At 41.5% G+C, this 23,600-nt stretch overlaps 1 protein-coding gene across 1 annotated transcript; it reads right to left on the bottom strand.

Moving 5' to 3' along the window:
* Window positions 1–565: 565 nt before the first annotated feature.
* LOC133537907 (FAST kinase domain-containing protein 5, mitochondrial) lies at window positions 566–5,065 on the bottom strand. The gene is made up of 2 exons (XM_061879055.1): window positions 4,929–5,065; window positions 566–3,129 (listed from the first exon to the last, which is right to left on the bottom strand). Exon 2 carries the CDS (start codon window positions 3,119–3,121, stop codon window positions 719–721), a length of 2,403 nt encoding a protein of 800 aa, XP_061735039.1. The 5' UTR covers window positions 3,122–3,129; window positions 4,929–5,065; the 3' UTR covers window positions 566–718.
* Window positions 5,066–23,600: the final 18,535 nt, after the last annotated feature.

The following is a 23,600-nucleotide window of genomic DNA, read 5'->3' as shown; positions in this document are numbered from 1 at the left end:
TGAATGTGAGTGTGAATGTTGTCTGTCTATCTGTGTTGGCCCTGCGATGAGGTGGCGACTTGTCCAGGGTGTACCCTGCCTTCCGCCCGATTGTAGCTGAGATAGGCGCCAGCGCCCCCCGCGACCCCAAATGGGAATAAGCGGTAGAAAATGGATGGATGGATATTGTAATTTTTGGCTAGCTGTCTGCCACACACCCACAAGTGGGTTGCACATCTATCATTCGAGAATCCCTGATGTCGACTTTGAAAAATAAAAATTATTAAAAAAAAAGTTGTTAGCAACTGCTCTGAAAGACACCGAATTTAATGGTGCTAATTTCATTGGCTTCCATTTTACGATGATTATGGACATTTCATTTCAATCATAAACCAAACCACCTTTTCGACTAGTGATAAAACTGACTGAATTAATGTTAAATTAGTTCACACCAGAAAAATCAAACTGCACCATGTAGAGAACATGCGAGTTATTTTCAAACTGACCAACCGACTATTAATATATTTAACTCCCAATGATGGCTGGCAGTGGATACTTTAATTTGAAAAGACAATGAACAAGGTGGTACTTTTTTTTAGCATCATATGTTATACTTTTTATTTGGATGTATAAGCAACAAAAAATGTAAATAGAATACATTTTTGCTGTGCTTAGCACATACTTATCAACAAAACTCTGCCAAACAAGGTAGCAAAGTATTTTAATTTAAAATCCCTGGTCAACTATCCAGGGTGTTGAAGACCTTAAAGTGAAGGTATTCCATCTTCTTACTCATACTTTTCCTTAACAAGGGACTCCACTCGTGGTAGCAAAGCTCGACAACTCTATATCCTGCCAGCTTCAGCTGCCTCATCTTCATGGCGTGAAGGCCCAGCAGCTGCTTTGAATTGTAGCAGTAGTTGTTCCTGCTGGGCACCTGGATGGCAAGTTTAACGACGGAGTCCTGAAGGGAAGATTTTTGGATGTTTGGTTTGGTGAGCATCTCTGTGATGGTGGCTGTCGGGTTCAGCCCAGTATTGAACAATTTTTCACTTTCATCGGGCTCCACTATGGAAAGAGTGGTAACTTCAGAAGGGGGGATTGTAGGAATTGGGGCGTTTCTAGAATTTGCAAGCAGCGCTATTAGTTCATCTGTCACACCAACACTATTTATTCTCTCCCAACTATGGTTTGAAGCACTTTTAGAGGAGTAGTTTTGGGGAGATATTGTGGCAGTTTGGTATTCTGTGCTGACAGGTATGGGCTTACCAGATGGATCGAGGTGCACTTCAAAGTCGATTGACCGCATGTGGGGGAGTATCATTCGCTTACAGACAAACTCCTCTCCTCCTAGCAACTCCTGCAATGTGGTTTCGGCACACTTCACCTCCGGTTTCTGGCTTATTTCAGGTAGAACATCATTCCACAACTTTTCTGCCACCTCTTGCCTAAATTCACGGCTCAGTCGAGGACCGGTCCAGTGTGGCAGCTCCAGGGCCACAACTCCATCTAAGCTGAACAAGTCTTTTCTGAGGTCCAGCTTTGTTGACTTTAGTGCTATGTTGACAAAGTCAGGGCTCAAGGCTAACGCGATTAGATCCTCTGGAAACAGCGAGACAAAGGCCAAGCCGAGAAGACCAGTGAGCAGATGCTCTGGGTATCGTTGGAATTCAGCCTTCCTTATCCTGAGGGCCCCTGTCAGACTCGGGTACAAGTTTGGGCTTTGTACTGGGAGGAGCCCTAAGGAGCCAAAAGACCACAACAGCTTGCACGAGTCTTTACTCCGGCAATGTGGCACCAATGATGGAATTTCCTCAGCGACTGCAGCAAGAATGCGATCGTTACGGTAATGCAGTGACGAACAAGTCAGTGCCACGTGCATCAGCCCAGAGACACCCATCCGGCCTGCCCGGCGTGGCACCTCATACGTCATGGCCTCCATCCACGCCCTGTGAAGAAAGTAGGCGAAACGCAGGTATTTGAGCACGTTGACAATAGCAAAGTCACTCATGTCCTCAACGTGAGAGTGCGCTTTGTCAAAAAGACGAATCGAGGCGGCCTCAGAGAGAGACGTTTGGGATTTGAAGAGCGCCAAGCATAACGTGCCAACCTCCTCTGGCTGTAAATGGTGTAATTGGCGCATGAGTAGCTGCTCTATGGGCTGGACCAGGACTTTTGGGCAGTACCTCCCCTCTCCGATGATGTAAAGCAGTTGGACCAACTCAGGGACCTCCACTTGTCCTAGATCCAAATGGACCAAGCCATAAAGGTGTTTTAAGAACTGGGGCACTTTCCTCCCGATGCAGCGCCACAAGTCTGCAGCGAGCAGCAACTGGTCAAACCTCATCTCATCTGCTCGGCGAATGAGCTCGTCCTCAAACAGCTGGAGGACTGTGTGGCCATGAGGCATTTCCAACCACACAAACGAGCGCAGCACGTCGAAGAGCTCAGTGAGAGAAAAGAGCTGAAGATTCTCCACCATGTAGCGAAGCAGCGTGAGAAAGCCTTGCTCGCTTTTCACTAATGACACATTGTCCGTGTGAACGTGGCTGAGATCCACAATAAAACGAGACACGTCCGATGGTTTCATGCTGCCCTCGACGTCCGACACTCTCTGGAGGATATGCACGACATGTTCCCAATTGATAGGAGGAGGCCGCTGGGTGAGGTCAAGGGTGATGGTTGAATACTCTGGTCGACATTTGATGAAGGCGCGTGTATCAACTTTAACATCAGGTAGCACGGGTGTTGTGTGATGCGGAGGCTGCGTATTTTTCAGTTCATAGCCTTTGTTGAACGCACAGTTGAGCAGCGTTTTTTTTGAGCTGGAGAGATGCCGGGAGGACTTCTCTCTGTAGCGATTGCTCCGTTGCCAGACGGAAGAAGCGGGAGTGGCTTTAACGCTTTGACGGGAGGAGAGAGCAGGTTTGCCCACAGAGCTATGATAAGAGGATGGCTTGTAATGGAGTTTGTAGCCTCCGTGAAAAGAAGCATCCAGTAACTGTGAGTCCTCTGCCATCCTGTCCTGCTCATCCAACATCTCATTGTCAAGTTTGTCATTAGCAGAATGAGCAAAACCCTTTCTCAAACCTGGTAGGTAGCGCAGTCTTGCCCTCAAGCAACACCGTACACAGGCTGCCATTTATGGGTCTGTGAAAAACAAAAATGCAATATTAAATAAAGATATGAGAGGAGTTATTATAGTTATTATGAAAAGCTGGGCATAGAGTAAACAGTTAGGTGCGAAATGCTACATCATTTCATACTGAAACCCACTACTACCGACCACGCAGACTGATAATTTATATATGAATAATGAAATATTAACATTGCAACACATGCCAATACGGCCTTTTTAATTTACTAAATTGCAATTTTAAATTTCCCACAAAGTGTCCCGTTGAAAACGTTGCGGTATGATGACACGTGCGTTTGATGTCAGCGGTTGTAGCGGACATTTCATTCCAGCCCAATCCAAGCTATAAGTAATCTGCTTTAATCGCATAATTACACAGTATTCTGGACATCTGTGTTGCTGAATCTTTTGCAATTTGTTCAATTAATAATGGAGAAGTCAAAGAAGAAAGATGGAGGTGGGAAGCTATTAGCTTTTAGCAACACAAACACAGCCGGTGTTTCCTTGTTTAAAATTCCCGAAGGTGAAGCTTTACTATGGAACAGAGCGGTCAAGTGAACATGGTTCCCGACCACATCTCAACCGGCAGGTTTCGGTGAGAAAATTGTGGTAATAAGTCGGCTCTTGCCGTAGTTATGAGCGGAGCTTGCGTCCTCCTGCAGCTACGGACTATTACCTCCTCCCACCGGAGACACTGGCGGTCACCACACCCGTGGCCACAACCCTCCGACTTTCAGGTACCATATAATCTCACTAAAACACTAGTAACACAAACAGATAAGGGATTAACCAGAATCATCCTAGTAAATGTGTCTAATAACATCTGAATCGCTCTCACTGCCCTCGCCTTTTTTTTTTTTTTTTAATCTTTTTCACCCTCACTATCCTCAGCCTCCGCTTGGGATGGTTTCCTGCTGGCTCCGCTGTGAACGGGACACTCGCTGCTGTGTTGGATCCGATTTGGACTGGACTCTCACGACTGTGTTGGATCCATTGTGGATTGAACTTTCACAGTATCATGTTAGACCCGCTCGGCATCCATTGCTTTCCTCCTCTCTAAGGTTCTCATAGTCATCATTGTCACCGACGTCCCACTGGGTCATTATTGTCACCGATGTCCCACTGGGTGTGAGTTTTCCTTGCCCTTATGTGGGCCTACCGAGGATGTCGTGGTGGTCTGTGCAGCCCTTTGAGACACTAGTGATTTAGGGCTATATAAGTAAACATTGATTGATTGATTGATCCACGAGTCTTTAATCCTCGCTCAAATTAATGGGGAAATTGTCGCTTTTTCGGTCCGAATCGCTTTAGCTGCCGGTGGCCATGATTGTAAACAATATGAGGATGTGAGGAGCCCTACAACCCGTGACATCACGCGCACATCGTCTGCTACTTCTGGTAAAGGCAAGGCTTTTTTATTAGCGACCAAAAGTTGCAAACTTTATTGTCAATGTTCTCTACTAAATCCTTTCAGCAAAAATATGGCAATATCGCGAAATGATCAAGTATGACACATAGAATGGACCTGCTATCCCCGTTTAAATAAGACAATCTCATTTCAGTAGGCCTTTAAACGTGCCTTACATCAGCAGTATAACTATTTTAATTCTAATTCAAATACATTAAAAGTAAAAAGTTGTTTTCCTATCATGTTTCATGCAAACATGCCATCCATACTCCTTTCCATCCTTCCAATTTCTACCGCTTATTCCCTTTGGAGTCGTGATAAAACAAGACAGCTGCCATTTATATCATTTGTACATGTTTCTAACGTAAGAGGTACACAACGTCTTTAAAGGGACAGCAAACTCACCTCTTTCTCACCGACAAGAATAAGTAACATGTGCGGCGGCCATTAAGTTACACAAGCTAAGGTTAAATCACCTAGCCGTCAAATGAACCACACCGGAAAACACGGAGTAAATCTACCTTCAAAATAAAATATTGCTGCGCATTAGCGGGGCAGTCTGAACCTAAATTAACCAACACGAGTGAGATAGTTTCATTTGGAAAACATTAAGTATGAATAGATCTAAATGTGTTCTTTTTATTGCTCGTTTAAGATGTTACTTGCATGAACATACTCAAAATTGTAACATATTTTGAAAATGTCCTAGCAAGTTAGAAACATTTCCTGTAAGGGCGGACATAACTGATACAGCCGGGACTACGGCAGCCCGGTAGTCCCAAACATAACACAAAAAAGCAAAACGGGGGAAAAAAATGCGGTAATCATTTTTCTTTGTCGTCATTTTATTTCAGATCAAAGGGATTCATATCACAGAAAAAGAAACCATACAACGATAAAACCCAAATAAAAGAAATAGAAGCATAAATAAAAAAAATAAAAAAACTTGTATAAAAAATAAAATCAAAATATAATATCACTTGTTAAAATAATGGATTAGATTGACATACCATACCATACCATACTATACCAACTTTATTTATAAAGCCCTTTAAAAACAAGAACAAAGGGCTGTACACCACAAAGAAATACAGGCAAAGGACAGACTAAAAAATATAATTTAAAACAGAAGTAAAATACCCTTGAAAAAGCCAATATAAATTACCCTGAGAACAATTTGTTAGATAAATAGCAGTTAAAAAGTTAAAAACAGATAATAAACATAGCGCAATACTTGATTGTAATTTCATTCCGAGAAAGACTGGTGACGATATTGATATTTTTGTATTAGGTTTTCAGGTCACATAATAATAAAAACATATATACTTGTAAATACATAGTGGTATATACTACACCACCTGTGTCGAAGTCAAGGCCCGGGGCCCGCCACAAAAGTCTGAAAATAACGTGCTTAAATAAAAAACTTCATTATTCTTAATAAAAGTATTTTTTCTGTCAATTTTGACATAACCTTTGCAAGCACTGCATACAATAGGATGGCCAATAAACTTTTATATTATCTGATCATACAAAAAAATTATTATATCATCATATATTTCAAACATGTTTTGCTCAAATCAAATTAATATCTGCTTTTAACTTGACTTATGATTTCAAAGAAAGTTATCCATCAATTTGTACGTCAAAGAGAAATAAGAAGTAAATGCAAAGGCAAATATGTGCCAATATCATGAGGCGATTATTCATTAAATGTGATGTATATTAATTGTTACATGTAGCCGCCTACGGGCAGCCATCACATAGGGTAAATTCAAACTTTGACATTAAACTATATTAGCTGCTGCCAAAGGAAAAACATAACACTCCTACATTCAATGAAAAATCGTATGTATGTATTTAATAATAATTTATTATCCATCCATCCATCCATCCATCATCTTCCGCTTATCCGAGGTCGGGTCGCGGGGGCAGCAGCCTAAGCAGGGAAGCCCAGACTTCCCTATCTCCAACCACTTCGTCTAGCTCTTCCCGGGGGATCCCGAGGCGTTCCCAGGCCAGCCGGGAGACATAGTCTTCCCAACGTGTCCTGGGTCTTCCCCGTGGCCTTCTACCAGCTGGACGTGCCCTAAACACATCCCTAGGGAGGCGTTCGGGTGGCATCCTGACCAGATACCCAAACCACCTCATCTGGCTCCTCTCGATGTGGAGGAGCAGTGGCTTTACTTTGAGCTCCTCCCGGATGACAGAGCTTCTCACCCTATCTCTAAGGGAGAGCCCCGCCACCCGGCGGAGGAAACTCATTTCGGCCGCTTGTACCCGTGATCTTATCCTTTCGGTCATGACCCAAAGCTCATGACCATAGGTGAGGATGGGAACGTAGATCGACCGGTAAATTGAGAGCTTTGCCTTCCGGCTCAGCTCCTTCTTCACCACAACGGAACGATACAACGTCCGCATTACTGAAGACGCCGCACCGATCCGCCTGTCGATCTCACGATCCACTCTTCCCCCACTCGTGAACAAGACTCCTAGGTACTTGAACTCCTCCACTTGGGGCAGGGTCTCCTCCCCAACCCGGAGATGGCACTCCACCCTTTTCCGGGCGAGAACCATGGACTCGGACTTGGAGGTGCTGATTCTCATTCCGGTCGCTTCACACTCGGCTGCGAACCGATCCAGTGAGAGCTGAAGATCCCGGCCAGATGAAGCCATCAGGACTACATCATCTGTAAAAAGCAGAGACCTAATCCCGTGGCCACCAAACCGGATCCCCCCAACGCCTTGACTGCGCGTAGAAATTCTGTCCATAAAAGTTATGAACAGAATCGGCGACAAAGGACAGCCTTGGCGGAGTCCAACCCTCACTGGAAACGTGTCCGACTTACTGCCAGCAATGCGGACCAAGCTCTGACACTGATCATACAGGGAGCGGACCGCCACAATAAGACAGTCCGGTACCCCATACTCTCTGAGCACTCCCCACAGGACTTCCCGAGGGACACGGTCGAATGCCTTCTCCAAGTCCACAAAGCACATGTAGACTGGTTGGGCAAACTCCAATGCACCCTCAAGAACCCTGCCGAGAGTATAGAGCTGGTCCACAGTTCCACGACCAGGACGAAAACCACACTGTTCCTCCTGAATCCGAGGTTCGACTATCCAGCGAAGCCTCCTCTCCAGTACACCTGAAAAGACCTTACCGGGAAGGCGGAGGAGTGTGATCCCACGATAGTTGGGATAATTAGTTGGGATAATAATGTATTATATGCAATATAAATAAACTAACACAATTGTAAACACTGTAGTCTGCACATAGTTTATTTTGGAGCACAAAATGTGTGTTCTGGGCTGTGTTGAATTACTATTTTTAATTTCCTATGCTATTTACACTTTTTGTTACTTTTTTTTTTTTTTTTAAATAAAGTCACATTTACTTGTAGTCTGTATTTATTGTCCTGTATGGAAATGTGTACACTGCAACCGTGGAATTTCCTCAATGTGGGTTAAATAATACTAGATCCTAACAATGTATTCAAGAAATACTACTTTTTGTCTCTACTTTTATTTCGGACAAAACATATGCATCAATAGCAAATTCCAAAAAATATTATTTGTAAGAAAATAATTAAAAAAAATTAGAAAAAAAAGTTTTCTTTTCAATAAATAAATTAGTAATTTTAAGATATAAGTAAAGGAATAAACTAATTTGTGTCTAAAGAGGAGCAGGAAGAATAATAATATAATACATGTCCTGATACGTGATATTTAATATATCATTACAAGCTACATCCATCCATCTATTTTCTACCGCTTGTCCTTTTGGGGCTACATATCAGATCTAATTAGATCCATATATATTATCAATGATAAACCCATTCATCATTTCATCAAATGTAATTTTTATAAACACGTTACATATACCTTAAATATAATGATCCTCCTCTTTGTTGTACCTGTCATGTTTGGTTTTTAATTGAATGTTGATATCCTCTCCCAATTTATTCCATTATTATACTATAATATTAAACGTCAACAAAAGAAAGAGCATTTGTTATGATCAACTATACAAGAATGATTAGTGTTTCCAATGTGTTTGCTTATGAAGTCTTAAAAATAGTGTTTCAAACACGTCTGCTTTTGTTCAAATGATAGTTAAAGTGTTAAAAATAAGTCCTATATCCATCCATCCATTTTTTACCCCTTTTCTCTTTCAGGGTCACGTGGGGGCTGGAGTCTATCCCAGTTGCACTCGGGCTAATATTTTTTTTTTTTTTTTACTTTCAACACTTAAATATTTGTAGATCAACTTCAAATATATTTGTTGCCATTTATTTTTAGGGTCCGCCAGGCCCATTGCAAAAGGACTCCCTGTGGGAGTCCTTTTGCAATGGGCCTGGCGGACCCTATTGAAACTGTAAGGTTTTATTCTTTATTATTATTATTATTATTATTCTTTATTATTCCGCACCTATGCGATGTAATTTGACCCCCTTAACATGCTTCAAAACTCACCAAATTTGACACACACGTCGGTATGGCAAACCTTCCCAACTTATTAAGCAACCAAACCCCAAAAATCAAAATTGCGCGCTAGCGCCCCCTAGGAAAAAAAAAACAGACTGCCTGTAACTTCCGTTAGGAATGTCGTAGAGACATGAAACAAAAACCTCTATGTAGGACTGACTTAGACCTACATTTCCCAATTCAAATTTATATGCCAAAAATGAACAGGAAGTTGGCAAAACCCCCTTAAAAACAAAATTTTCGCGAAAAATGCCATTTTTGCCTCTTTGAACTGTAATTTGACACCCTTAAAATGCTTCAAAACTCACCAAACTTGGCACACACATCAGGACTGGCAAAAATTGTGATCTAATGAAAAACCAAACCCCAAAACTCAAAAATGCGCTGTAGCGCAATTTTTGAATAAAACAGAAAAAACTGCTCCTAGGAAGAGAAAACAGACAAAACTGCTTGTAACTTCCGGTAGGAATGTCGGACAGACATGAAACAAAAACCTCTATGTAGGTCTCACTTACACCTACATTTTAATTATTGACATCCTTCAGGAAAAATCAACAGGAAGTTAAAAATGACCCCTTCAAAATAAAAGTTTTGTAAACACCCGTCACCTTTTTTCAAACGTTATCTCCTCTGAGCGTGTTTGTCGTTTCGGCTTCAAACTCGCACAGGAGAGACTTTGAACCCAAACCCTAAAAATCAAAAATGCGCTCTAGCGCCCCCTACAAAAAAAACGAAAAAAACTGCTTGTAACTTCTGTTAGGAATGTCGTAGAGACATGAAACAAAAACCTCTATGTAGGTCTGACTAAGACCAGGGCTTGAGTCGCGGGGACAGGAGCCAAAGGCGGACCCGAACAACGCTGCTTGCAGCTTTAATTTTTCTTTATGTTTTATGCACCAAATATGAAATATTTTCCCTAACTCATTTTTCAAAATAGGATATTTGATGTGAATTAATCAGAGTCATAAATAAATACTTTTTTCATAACATTGCTTTAATGTCATTATCATTTTTTGAACAATGACAGTTTAAAAAAAAAAAGACAAAAGTTCTCAGGGACCCAAAAGGCCTCCACTCATAGAAGTGTTAAAAATAAGTCATTTATCAATATATATTATTTTTGCTTTCAATGCTTAAATCACTAGATCAGGAATGTTCAAACTTTTTATTGAGGGCCGCACACTGAAAAAAATCCAAGCATGTGAGGGCCATTTCTTTATTTTTCATTTTCAAAACCAATACAATATATATTTTTTTCCCTTTAGGACTCACCTCTAGTTGATATCTACTCAGACCCATAAACATGGTAAAAATAAGTCCTGTAATTTTTTTTTTAACGCTTAAATCTACAGATTAACTCAGGGGTCGGGAACCTTTTTGGCTGAGAGAGCCAAAAAGCCAAATATTTTAAAATATATTTCCGTAAGACCCATATAATATTTTTTTTAACACTGAACACAACTAAACACTTGCATTTTTAAGTAAGACCAACATTTCTAGAGTATAAAAGGTCTCTTATTCTTTGTAATACCATTGTTATTCTGAAGCTAACTGTGGAGGGGCCGTGGCCTGCAGCGACAGGTGCGTAGAGGGCCCACCTGGGCCTTGTTATCTAATCACCTGTGGCTCTGTTATAAGCAGCAGCCAGGAGGAGAGACTGGGTTGGGGCTGGAAATACTATTGCTGGAAAGCAACTGAGAGACTTATTGAAAAATAAAACAATATTGTAACCCTGAAACATCAATCAATCAATCAATGTTTATTTATGTAGCCCCAAATCACAAATGTCTCAAAGGACTGCACAAATCATTACGACTACAACATCCTCGGAAGAACCCACAAAAGGGAAAGGAAAACTCACACCCAGTGGGCAGGGAGAATTCACATTCAGTGGGACGCCAGTGACAATGCTGACTATGAGAAACCTTGGAGAGGACCTCAGATGTGGGCAACCCCCCCCCCCTCTAGGGGACCGAAAGCAATGGATGTCGAGCGGGTCTAACATGATACTGTGAAAGTTCAATCCATAGTGGCTCCAAGACAGCAGTGAGAGTCCCGTCCACAGGAAACCATCTCAAGCGGATCAGCAGCGTAGAGATGTCCCCAACCGATACAGGCGAGCGGTCCATCCTGGGTCCCGACGAGCGGTCCATCCTGGGTCTCGACTCTGGACCGTCAGTACTTCATCCATGGTCATCGGACCGGACCCCCTCCACAAGGGAGGGGGGGACATAGGAGAAAGAAAAGAAGCGGCAGATCAACTGGTCTAAAAAGGAGGTCTATTTAAAGGCTAGAGTATACAGATGAGTTTTAAGATGAGACTTAAATGCTTCTACTGAGGTAGCATCTCGAACTGTTACCGGGAGGGCATTCCAGAGTACTGGAGCCCGAACGGAAAACGCTCTATAGCCCGCAGACTTTTTTTGGGCTCTAGGAATCACTAATAAGCCGGAGTCTTTTGAACGCAGATTTCTTGCCGGGACATATGGTACAATACAATCGGCAAGATAGGCTGGAGCTAGACCGTGTAGTATTTTATACGTAAGTAGTAAAACCTTAAAGTCACATCTTAAGTGCACAGGAAGCCAGTGCAGGTGAGCCAGTACAGGTGTAATGTGATCAAACTTTCTTGTTCTTGTCAAAAGTCTAGCAGCCGCATTTTGTACCAACTGTAATCTTTTAATGCTAGACATGGGGAGACCCGAAAATAATACGTTACAGTAAACAGGCTCTCATGACGGTGCTAGGGGGTCTGAAAAACCCCCAGGAAGGCAAGCCCCACACTAACCAATAATAAATAAATAACTTCTTACCATTAACGCAACTTCTTGAACAGGTGCGGTAGAAACGGATGGATGGATTAAGAATGCATGGGAATGTTTTATATTTTGAACATTATTTTTAACACTGTGATTACAAGTGGAATTATTCATTACTTATGTTAAGCAATGTCAGCTCAGATTTATCAGAGCCAGATGCAGTCATCAAAAGAGCCACATCTGGCTCTAGAGCCATAGGTTCCCTATCCCTGGATTAACTCTAGGTCTGTCTTTTCAGGCCTTTTTTTTTTTATGTTTTAGGCCCTTTTTGGCAAAACCCTGTTTTTTATGTCAAAAACACAACATATGCAAGTTTGTTACGTTTGGAACACATATTGGATGCGCGAGTTGTCACCCCAGGATGCAGCGGACCAGGACAAGGCAGGATTGCAGGATCTTGTTTAATACAAAAAGGTAAAATAACACTGGTACAAAAAGGAAAAGAAACGGCGTGCCTACTCACGGGTAGCTAATGCTAAACTTAGCATGTAGTTGCAAGAGTCCAAGAAATGCGTGCCGAAGCCGAAACTTAGAACGGAATTAAAGAGTTCAAAATAGCGTGCCGAACGCACAAAAGCTAAGCTTAAACTTAGCACGGAGTGAAAAAAGCAAACGTGACTGTTGTGTGAAGCAAACTAACAACCCAGAATGAACACAGGTAGCAGGCAGGTTTAAATACTCAAACACTAATCATAAGCAGGTGTGCGTCAAAAAGCCAGTGCAGGTGGAACAAATGAGGTAACCATGGAGACCGTATGAAACAGGAAGTGCTCAAACTAAGGGATCGGAAGAGTCCCAAAATGATCAAAACACACAGAAGGACTCAAGAACAAAAACTATGTCAGATCCGGGAGGCGGATCGTGTCAGTTTCCTTCAATATGTTACAATTGATGTCAAGTAACTATAGACCAGGGGTCACCAACGTGGTGCCCGCAAGGACCAGATGAGTCGCCCGCTGGCCTGTTCTAAAAATAGCTCAAATAGCAGCACTTACCAGTGAGCTGCCTCTATTTTTTAAATTTTATTTATTTACTAGCAAGCTGGTCTAACTTTGCTCAACATTTTTAATTCTAAGAGAGACAAAACTCAAATAGAATTTGAAAATATTTTAAAGACTTGGTCTTCACTTGTTTAAATAAATTATTTGTTTACTTTGCTTCTTATAACTTTCCGGAAGACAATTTTAGAGAAAAAATACAACTTTAAAAATAATTTTAGGATTTTTAAACACATATACCTTTTTACCTTCTAAATTCCTTCCTCTTCTTTCCTGACAATTTTTTTTATTATTATTGTAAAGAATAATAAATACATTTTAATTTAATTCTTCATTTTAGCTTCTGTTTTTTTTGACGAAGAATATTTGTGAAATCTTTCTTCAAACTTATTATGATTAAAATGTTAAAAAATTCCGGCAAATTTGGAAAATCTTTAAAATCAAAGTCTTTTGAATTTATTTTAAATTTTTTGTACTAGAAAATGTAGAAGAAATAATGTATTTGTTAGAAATATAGCTTGGTCCAATTTATTTTATATTCTAACAAAATGCAGATTGGATTTCAACCTATTGAAAACATGTCATCAAAATTCTAAAATCAATATTAATCAGGAAAAATTACTGATGATGATCCATAAATTATTTGTTTTATTTGTTCAATACGATTCAAAATAGCTAGTTTTTCTCTTCATTTTTTTTCGGTTGAATTTTGAATTTTAAAGAGTCAAAAGTGAAGATAATCTACGTTTCAAAATGTAATTTAAATTTTTTTCGTGTTTTCAACTCTATTAAATCGTTCAATTAAGTGTTTTTTTCACCATTTATTCTCTTAAAAAAACCTTCGGTAAAAGGAAAAAAAAATACGACGAAATGATGGACAGAAATACCCATTTTATTAATATATATATAGATTTATTAATTAAAGGTAATTTGAGCAAATTGGCTATTTCTGGCAATTTATTTAAGTGTGTATTTTGAATTTTAAAGAGTCAAAATTGAAGATAATCTAAGTTTCAAAATTGAATTTAAATTTTTTTCGTGTTTTCAACTCTTTTAAATCATTCGATTAAGTGTTTTTTTTCACCATTTATTCTCTTAAAAAAACCAATACGACGGAATGACAGACAGAAATACCCATTTTCTTTATATATATATATATATATATATATATATATATATATATATATATATATATATATGTATATAGAGAGAGAGAGAGATTTATTAATTAAAGGTAAATTGAGCAAATTGGCTATTTCTGGCAATTTATTTAAGTGTGTATTTTGAATTTTAAAGAGTCAAAATTGAAGATAATCTAAGTTTCAAAATTTAATTTAAAATATTTTTTGTGTTTTCAACTCTTTTAAATCATTCAATTAAGTGTTTTTCTCACCATTTATTCTCTTAAAAAAACTTTCCGTAAAAGGGAAAAAAAAATACGACGGAATGACAGACAGAAATACCCATTTTTATATATATATATATATATATATATATATATATATATATATATACATATATATATATATATATATATATATATATTAATTAAAGGTAAATTGAGCAAATTGGCTATTTCTGGCAATTTATTTTAGTGTGTATTTTGAATTTTAAAGAGTCAAAATTGAAGATAATCTAAGTTTCAAAATGTAATTTAAATTTTTTTCGTGTTTTCAACTCTTTTAAATCATTCAATTAAGTGTTTTTTTCACCATTTATTCTCTTAAAAAAACCTTCCGTAAAAGGAAAAAAAAAATACGACGGAATGACAGACAGAAATACCCATTTTTTTATATATATATATATAGATTTATTAATTAAAGGTAAATTGAGCAAATTGGCTATTTCTGGCAATTTATTTAAGTGTGTATCAAACTGGTAGCCCTTCACATTAATCAGTACCCAAGAAGTAGCTCTTGGTTTCAAAAAGGTTGGTGACCCCTGCAATAGCCTAAATAGGTCAATACATTCTAACTACATTGACTTTGGTTCAATCTCATATTTTGAGCAATGACAGTTTCTTTTAAAAAGAAAATCCCACTTAAGTCATTTTTTTTTTTACTTTCAACACTTAAATCATTAGATACATTTCAGCTCTGTCTGTTGATTATAAGTTTTATTTTCATCCCGATGAAGACTGATGAAGTCATTAATATTTTTGTATTAGGTTTTCAGGTCACATAATAATCAAAATAAATATAGTATGGAATAAATATACTTGTTTTTTACTTTCAATTTCAGCTCAACCTGTTGATTATAAGTTTTATTTTTTTTCATGTTGTTTTTGTTTATTTATGCCCATTTTTTCAATGAAACCCCATCCATCCATCCATTTCCTACCGCTTATTCCCTTTGGGGTCGCGGGGGGCACTGGTGCCTATCTCAGCTAAAATCGGGCGGAAGCCGGGGTACACTCTGGACAAGTCGCCACCTCATCGCAGTCAAAGAAAATCTGTTACACCCAAAAATGTGTAGCAAATAGCAAAAAACATGTCAATAATGAATAAAGCAAAAATGTTCTAGACCAAAAATCCCTTTATATTCTTTACTGCTTGCTAGTGTTACCATATCTGAGTTATTGTGCAGAAATATGGGGAAATAACTACGAAAGTACACTTCATTCATTAACGGTGTTACAGAAAAGATCATTTAGAATAATACATAATATTGGATATAGAGAACATACAAACCCTTTATCCATTTTCTACCGCTTATTCCCTTTTGGGATCGCGGGAGGCCTTAATTCGTTGAATCAAAAATACTGAACTTCCACGACATAGTGAATTTGCAAACAGCTAAAATCAAACACAAAACAAACAAGAACCTGCTACCCAAGAATATACAACAATTCTTCTCCACAAAAAAGGAGAACTATAATCTTAGTGAAAATGTTTATTTAAAACATTTGTATGTACGTACAACACTTAAGAGCTTCAGTATATCAGTATGTGGAATTAAATTATGGAATGGCTAAAGCAAAGAAATCAAACAATGTACTAAGATGATCCACTTCAAGAAACTCTTCAAACTTTACAAAGTACAAAGAAGAACCATGATAAACATTCTGAATTTATTTCAATCAATCAATCAATGTTTACTTATATAGCCCTAAATCACTAGTGTCTCAAAGGGCTGCACAAACCACCACGACATCCTCGGTAGGCCCACATAAGGGCAAGGAAAACTCACACCCAGTGGGACGTCGGTGACAATGATGACTATGAGAACCTTGGAGAGGAGGAAAGCAATGGATGTCGAGCGGGTCTAACATGATACTGTGAAAGTTCAATCCATAATGGATCCAACACAGTCGCGAGAGTCCAGTCCAAAGCGGATCCAACACAGCAGCGAGAGTCCCGTTCACAGCGGAGCCAGCAGGAAACCATCCCAAGCGGAGGCGGATTTCATCCATCCATCCATTTTCAAAAGAATCTAACTCATCTCACCATATGAAATATAACTTATTTCACCGATTATTATTTATTTATTTTTATTGTGATCACTTATGGAGTATATCGTGAATAAATTGAGAACAGGAAGTGAACAAATGTTTTATCAACTGCCATGTAAAGGAAAAGCGGTATGATTAAATAATGCTTCTCCTACTCCTTTTCGAACATGTTGAATATATCCATCCATTTCCTACCACTTATTCCCTTTGGGGTGGCGGGGGGCGAGAAACTGTAAATTGTGATGTATCATGTTGTATACATGCATGTTCCAAATAAACTCAAAATGTAGACACTGCAGAAGTATTGGACCTTTGGATAGGTCAATAATTTATAAGAACATTGAGCTGCTACCTTACCGTGGTAGAGGAGTTTGCGTGTCCCAATGATCCTAGGAGCAATGTTGTCTGGGGGTTTTCATGCCCCCTGGTAGGGTCTCCCAAGACAAACAGGTCCTAGGTGAGTGATCAGACAAAGAGCAGCTCAAAGACTTCTATGGAATTACAACGAAATGAACCCAGATTTCCCTCGCCCGGACGTGGGTCACCGGGGCCCCGCTCTGGAGCCAGGCCCGGAGTTGGGGCACGATGGCGAGCGCCTGGTGGTCGGGCCTGTTCCCATGGGGCCCGGCCGGGCACAGCCCGAAGAGGCAACGTGGGTCATCCCTCAAATGGGCTCACCACTCATAGGAGGGGCCATAGAGGTCGGGTGCATTGTGAGCTGGGCGGCAGCCGAAGGCAGGGCACTTGGCGGTCCGATCCTCGGCTACAGAAGCTAGCTCTTGGGACGTGGAACGTCACCTCACTGGGGGGGAAGGAGCCTGAGCTAGTGCGCGAGGTAGAGAAGTTCCGGCTGGATATAGTCGGACTCACCTCGACGCACAGCAAGGGCTCTGGAACCAGTTCTCTCGAGAGGGACTGGACCCTCTTCCACTCTGGCGTTGCCGGCAGTGAGAGGCGACGGGCTGGGGTGGCAATTCTTGTTTCCCCCCGGCTCAAAGCCTGTACGTTTGAGTTCAACCCAGTGGACGAGAGGGTAGCTTCCCTTCGCCTTCGGGTGGGGGGACGGGTCCTGACTGTTGTTTGTGCTTACGCACCAAACAGCAGTTCAGAATACCCACCCTTTTTGGGTACACTCGAGGGAGTACTGGAAAGTGCTCCTCCGGGTGATTCCCTTGTCCTACTGGGAGACTTCAACGCTCATGTTGGCAACGACAGTGAAACCTGGAGAGGCGTGATTGGGAAGAATGGTCGCCCGGATCTAAACCCGAGTGGTGTTTTGTTATTGGACTTTTGTGCTCGTCACAGTTTGTCGATAACAAACACCATGTTCAAACATAAGGGTGTCCATATGTGCACTTGGCACCAGGACACCCTAGGCCGCAGTTCCATGATCGACTTTGTAGTTGTGTCATCGGATTTGCGGCCTTATGTTTTGGACACTCGGGTGAAGAGAGGGGCGGAGGTTTCTACCGACCACCACCTGGTGGTGAGTTGGCTGCGATGGTGGGGGAGGATGCCGGACAGACCTGGCAGGCCCAAACGCATTGTGAGGGTCTGCTGGGAACGTCTGGCAGAGTCTCCTGTCAGAGAGAGTTTCAATTCACACCTCCGGGAGAACTTTGAACATGTCACGAGGGAGGTGCGGGACATTGAGTCCGAGTGGACCATGTTCCGAACCTCTATTGTCGAGGCGGCTGATTGGAGCTGTGGCCGCAAGGTTGTTGGTGCCTGTCGTGGCGGTAATCCCAGAACCCGTTGGTGGACACCAGCAGTGAGGGATGCCGTCAAGCTGAAGAAGGAGTCCTATCGGGTTCTTTTGGCTCATAGGACTCCGGAGGCAGTGGACGGGTACCGACGGGCCAAGCGGTGTGCAGCTTTAGCGGTCGCGGAGGCAAAAACTAGGACATGGGAAGAGTTCGGGGAAGCCATGGAAAACGACTTCCGGACGGCTTCGAAGCGATTCTGGACCACCATACGGCGCCTCAGGAAGGGGAAGCAGTGCACTATCAACACCGTGTATGGTGCGGATGGTGTTCTGCTGACTTCGACTGCGGATGTTGTGGATCGGTGGAGGGAATACTTCGAAGACCTCCTCAATCCCTCCAACACGTCTTTCTTTGAGGAAGCGGTGCCTGGGGAATCTGTAGTGGACTCTCCTATTTCTGGGGCTGAGGTCGCTGAGGTAGTTAAAAAGCTCCTCGGCGGCAAGGCCCCGGGGGTGGATGAGATCCGCCCGGAGTTCCTTAAGGCTCTGGATGCTGTGGGGCTGTCTTGGTTGACAAGACTCTGCAGCATCGCGTGGACATCGGGGGCGGTACCTCTGGATTGGCAGACCGGGGTGGTGGTCCCACTCTTTAAGAAGGGGGACCGGAGGGTGTGTTCCAACTATCGTGGGATCACACTCCTCAGCCTTCCCGGTAAGGTTTATTCAGGTGTACTGGAGAGGAGGCTACGTCGGATAGTCGAACCTCGGATTCAGGAGGAACAGTGTGGTTTTCGTCCTGGTCGTGGAACTGTGGACCAGCTCTATACTCTCGGCAGGGTTCTTGAGGGTGCATGGGAGTTTGCCCAACCAGTCTACATGTGCTTTGTGGACTTGGAGAAGGCATTCGACCGTGTCCCTCGGGAAGTCGTGTGGGGAGTGCTCAGAGAGTATGGGGTATCGGAATGTCTTATTCTGGCAGTCCGCTCCCTGTATGATCAGTGTCAGAGCTTGGTCCGCATTGCTGGCAGTAAGTCGGACACGTTTCCAGTGAAGGTTGGACTCCGCCAAGGCTGTCCTTTGTCACCGATTCTGTTCATAACTTTTATGGACAGAATTTCTAGGCGCAGCCAAGGCGTTGAGGGGTTCCGGTTTGGTGGCCACGGGATTAGGTCTCTGCTTTTTGCAGATGATGTAGTCCTGATGGCTTCATCTGGCCGGGATCTTCAGCTCTCACTGGATCGGTTCGTAGCCGAGTGTGAAGCGACCGGAATGAGAATCAGCACCTCCAAGTCCGAGTCCATGGTTCTCGCCCGGAAAAGGGTGGAGTGCCATCTCCGGGTTGGGGAGGAGACCCTGCCCCAAGTGGAGGAGTTCAAGTACCTAGGAGTCTTGTTCACGAGTTGGGGTAGAGTGGATCGTGAGATCGACAGGCGGATCGGTGCGGCGTCTTCAGTAATGCGGACGTTGTATCGATCCGTTGTGGTGAAGAAGGAGCTGAGCCGGAAGGCAAAGCTCTCAATTTACCGGTCGATCTACGTTCCCATCCTCACCTATGGTCATGAGCTTTGGGTCATGACCGAAAGGATAAGATCACGGGTACAAGCGGCCGAAATGAGTTTCCTCCGCCGGGTGGCGGGGCTCTCCCTTAGAGATAGGGTGAGAAGCTCTGCCATCCGGGAGGAGCTCAACGTAAAGCCGCTGCTCCTCCACATTGAGAGGAGCCAGATGAGGTGGTTCGGGCATCTGGTCAGGATGCCACCCGAACGCCTCCCTAGGGATGTGTTTAGGGCATGTCCAGCTGGTAGGAGGCCACGGGGAAGACCCAGGACACGTTGGGAAGACTATGTCTCCCGGCTGGCCTGGGAACGCCTCGGGATCCCCCGGGAAGAGCTAGACGAAGTGGCTGGAGATAGGGAAGTCTGGGCTTCCCTGCTTAGGCTGCTGCCCCCGCGACCCGACCTCGGATAAGCGGAAGATGATGGATGGATGGATGGATGGATGGATTCTTCATTATTTTTTGTGCAAAGACAGTTTCAAAGAAAAAAAAACCCCCGCTTATGGCAGCGTTGTGTAATTAGCGTCAACAATGCAACTTTTTCCTCAATAAATTGCACCTGTCTGCTCTTTCATTCCACTTCTGCGTGTTGCTTCTCTTAAAGTTTCAAACAGTATTTCCAGAATGATGCCGTGGGCTGCAAATAGCCCCCGAGCCACACTTTGGACACCCCTGCTTATTGGAAGTGGTTTGTGTGCGCTATGGTGTTGGCATGAGGGGCCGTTAGGGACATTATTCAGCATTACCTCTTACATACACTACTGAAATGTTTTTCTCTCACACACACTACTGAAACACTCTTATAGACACTACTACTGAAAAGCTCTCACATAAACTACTGAAAAGCTCTCACATACACTACTGAAATGCTCTCACATTCACTACTGAAATGCTCTCACATACACTACTGAAACACTCTTGCACCTGTTTGCTCTTGTATTCCACTTTTGTGTGTTGCTTCTCTTCAAATTTCAAACAGTACTTCCAGAATGATGCCGTGGGCTGCAAATAACCCCCAGGCTACACTTTGGACACCCTTGCTTATTGGAAGTGGTTTGTGTGCGCTATGCTGTTGGCATGAGGGGCCGTTAGGGACATTATTCAGCATTAACTCTTACATACACTACTGAAATCCTCTCACATAAACAATTGAAATGTTTTTCTCTCACACACAACTGAAACACTCTTATACACACTACTGAAATGCTCTCACATAAACAACTGAAATGTTTTTCTCTCACATACACTACTGAAACACTCTTAACACACACTGCAGTGGTTCTCAAATGGGGGTATGCGTACCCCTGGGGGTACTTGAAGGTATGCAAAGGGGTACGTGAGATTTTTTTTTAATGTTCTAAAAATAGCAACAATTCAAAAATCTTTTATAAATATATTTATTGAATAATACTTTGACAAAATATGAATGTAAGTTCATAAACTGTGAAAAGAAATGAAACAATGCAATATTCAGTGTTGACAGCTAGATTTTTTGTGGACATGTTCCATAAATACTGATGTTAAAGATTTCTTTTTTGGTGAAGAAATGTGTAGAATTAAGTTCATAAATCCAGATGGATTTATATTACAATCCCCAAAGAGGGCACTTTAAGTTGATGATTACTTCTATGTGTAGAAATCTTTATTTATGATTGAATCACTTGTTTATTTTTCAAGAAGTTTTTAGTTATTTTTATATCTTTTTTTCAAAATAGTTCAAGAAAGACCACTACAAATGAGCGATATTTTGCACTGTTATACAATTTAATAAATCAGAAACTGATGACATAGTGCTGTATTTTACTTCTTTAACTCTTTTTTTTTTCAACCAAAAATACTTTGCTCTCATTAGGGGGTACTTGAATTACAAAAAATGTTCACAGGGGTTACATCACTGAAAAAGGGTTGAGAACTACTGAAATGCTCTCACATACACTACTGAAATGCTTTCACATACACTACTGAAATGCTCTCACATACACTACTGAAACACTCTTGCACCTGTTTGCTCTTGTATTCCACTTTTGTGTGTTGCTTCTCTTGAAATTTCAAACAGTACTTCCAGAATGATGCCGTGGGCTGCAAATAGCCTCTGAGCCACACTTTGGACACCCCTGCTTATTGGAAGTGGTTTGTGTGCACTATGGTGTTGGCATGAGGGGCCGTTTGGGACATTATTCAGCATTACCTCTTACATACACTACTGAAATGCTCTCACATAAACAACTAAAAATGTTTTTCTCTCACACACACTACTGAAACACTCTTATAGACACTACTGAAATGCTCTCACATAAACAACTGAAATGTTTTTCTCTCACATACACTACTGAAACACTCTTAACACACACTGCAGCAGTTCCCAAATGGGGGTATGCGTACCCCTGTGGGTACTTGAAGGTATGCCAAGGGGTACGTAAGATTTTTTTTTTAAATATTCTAAAAATAGCAACAATTCAAAAATCCTTTATAAACATATTTATTGAATAATACTTTAACAAAATATGAATGTAAGTTTGTAAACTGTGAAAATAAATGCTACAATGCAATATTCAGTGTCGACAGCTAGATTTTTTGTGGACATGTTCCATAAATATTGATGTTAAAGATTTCTTTTTTGGTGAAGAAATTAAGTTCATGAATCCAGATGGATCTCTATTACAATCCCCAAAGAGGGCACTTTAAGTTGATGATTACTTCTATGTGTAGAAATCTTTATTTATGATTGAATCACTTGTTTATTTTTCAACAAGTTTTTACTTATTTTTATATCTTTTTTTCAAAATAGTTCAAGAAAGACCACTACAAATGAGCGATATTTTGCACTGTTATACAATTTAATAAATCAGAAACTGATGACATAGTGCTGTATTTTACTTCTTTAACTCTTTTTTTTTTCAACCAAAAATACTTTGCTCTGATTAGGGGGTACTTGAATTACAAAAAATGTTCACAGGGGTTACATCACTGAAAAAGGGTTGAGAACTACTGAAATGCTCTCACATACACTACTGAAATGCTCTCACATACACTACTGAAACACTCTTGCACCTGTTTGCTCTTGTATTCCACTTTTGTGTGTTGCGTCTCTTGAAATTTCAAACAGTACTTCCAGAATGATGCCGTGGGCTGCAAATAGCCTCTGAGCCACACTTTGGACACCCCTGCTTATTGGAAGTGGTTTGTGTGCACTTTGGTGTTGGCATGAGGGGCCGTTAGGGACATTATTCAGCATCACCTCTTACATACACTACTGAAATGCTCTCACATAAACAATTAAAAATGTTTTTCTCTCACACACACTACTGAAACACTCTTATAAACACTACTACTGAAAAGCTCTCACATTCACTACTGAAATGCTCTCACATACAGTACTGAAATGCTCTCACATACACTACTGAAACACCTTTGCACCTGTTTGCTCTTGTATTCCACTTTTGTGTGTTACTTCTCTTCAAATTTCAAACAGTATTTCCAGAATGATGGCATGGGCTGCAAATAGCCCCCGAGCCACACTTTGGACACCCCTGCTTATTGGAAGTGGTTTGTGTGCACTATGGTGTTGGCATGAGGGGCCGTTAGGGACATTATTCAGCATTACCTCTTACATACACTACTGAAATGCTCTCACATAAACAACTAAAAATGTTTTTCTCTCACACACACTACTGAAACACTCTTATAGACACTACTACTGAAAAGCTCTCACATAAACTACTGAAAAGCTCTCACATTCACTACTGAAATGCTCTCACATACAGTACTGAAATGCTCTCACATACACCACTGAAACACCTTTGCACCTGTTTGCTCTTGTATTCCACTTTTGTGCGTTGCTTCTCTTGAAATTTCAAACAGTACTTCCAGAATGATGCCGTGGGCTGCAAATAGCCTCTGAGCCACACTTTGGACACCCCTGCTTATTGGAAGTGGTTTGTGTGCGCTATGGTGCTGGCCTCCTGTGTCAATGAGGGAGGAGGGGGAGAAAGATGAAGGGAAAGGGGAGGAAGAAGAGGAGGAGGAGGAGGAGGGAGCCGCCCTTCATTGAGCACATGCTCCAA

This window comes from Nerophis ophidion, linkage group LG19, assembly GCF_033978795.1.
Source record: "Nerophis ophidion isolate RoL-2023_Sa linkage group LG19, RoL_Noph_v1.0, whole genome shotgun sequence".
Taxonomy (NCBI): domain Eukaryota; kingdom Metazoa; phylum Chordata; class Actinopteri; order Syngnathiformes; family Syngnathidae; genus Nerophis; species Nerophis ophidion.
Note: the sequence above shows the minus strand (reverse complement) of the source record. Positions and strands in the feature narration are given on the sequence as shown.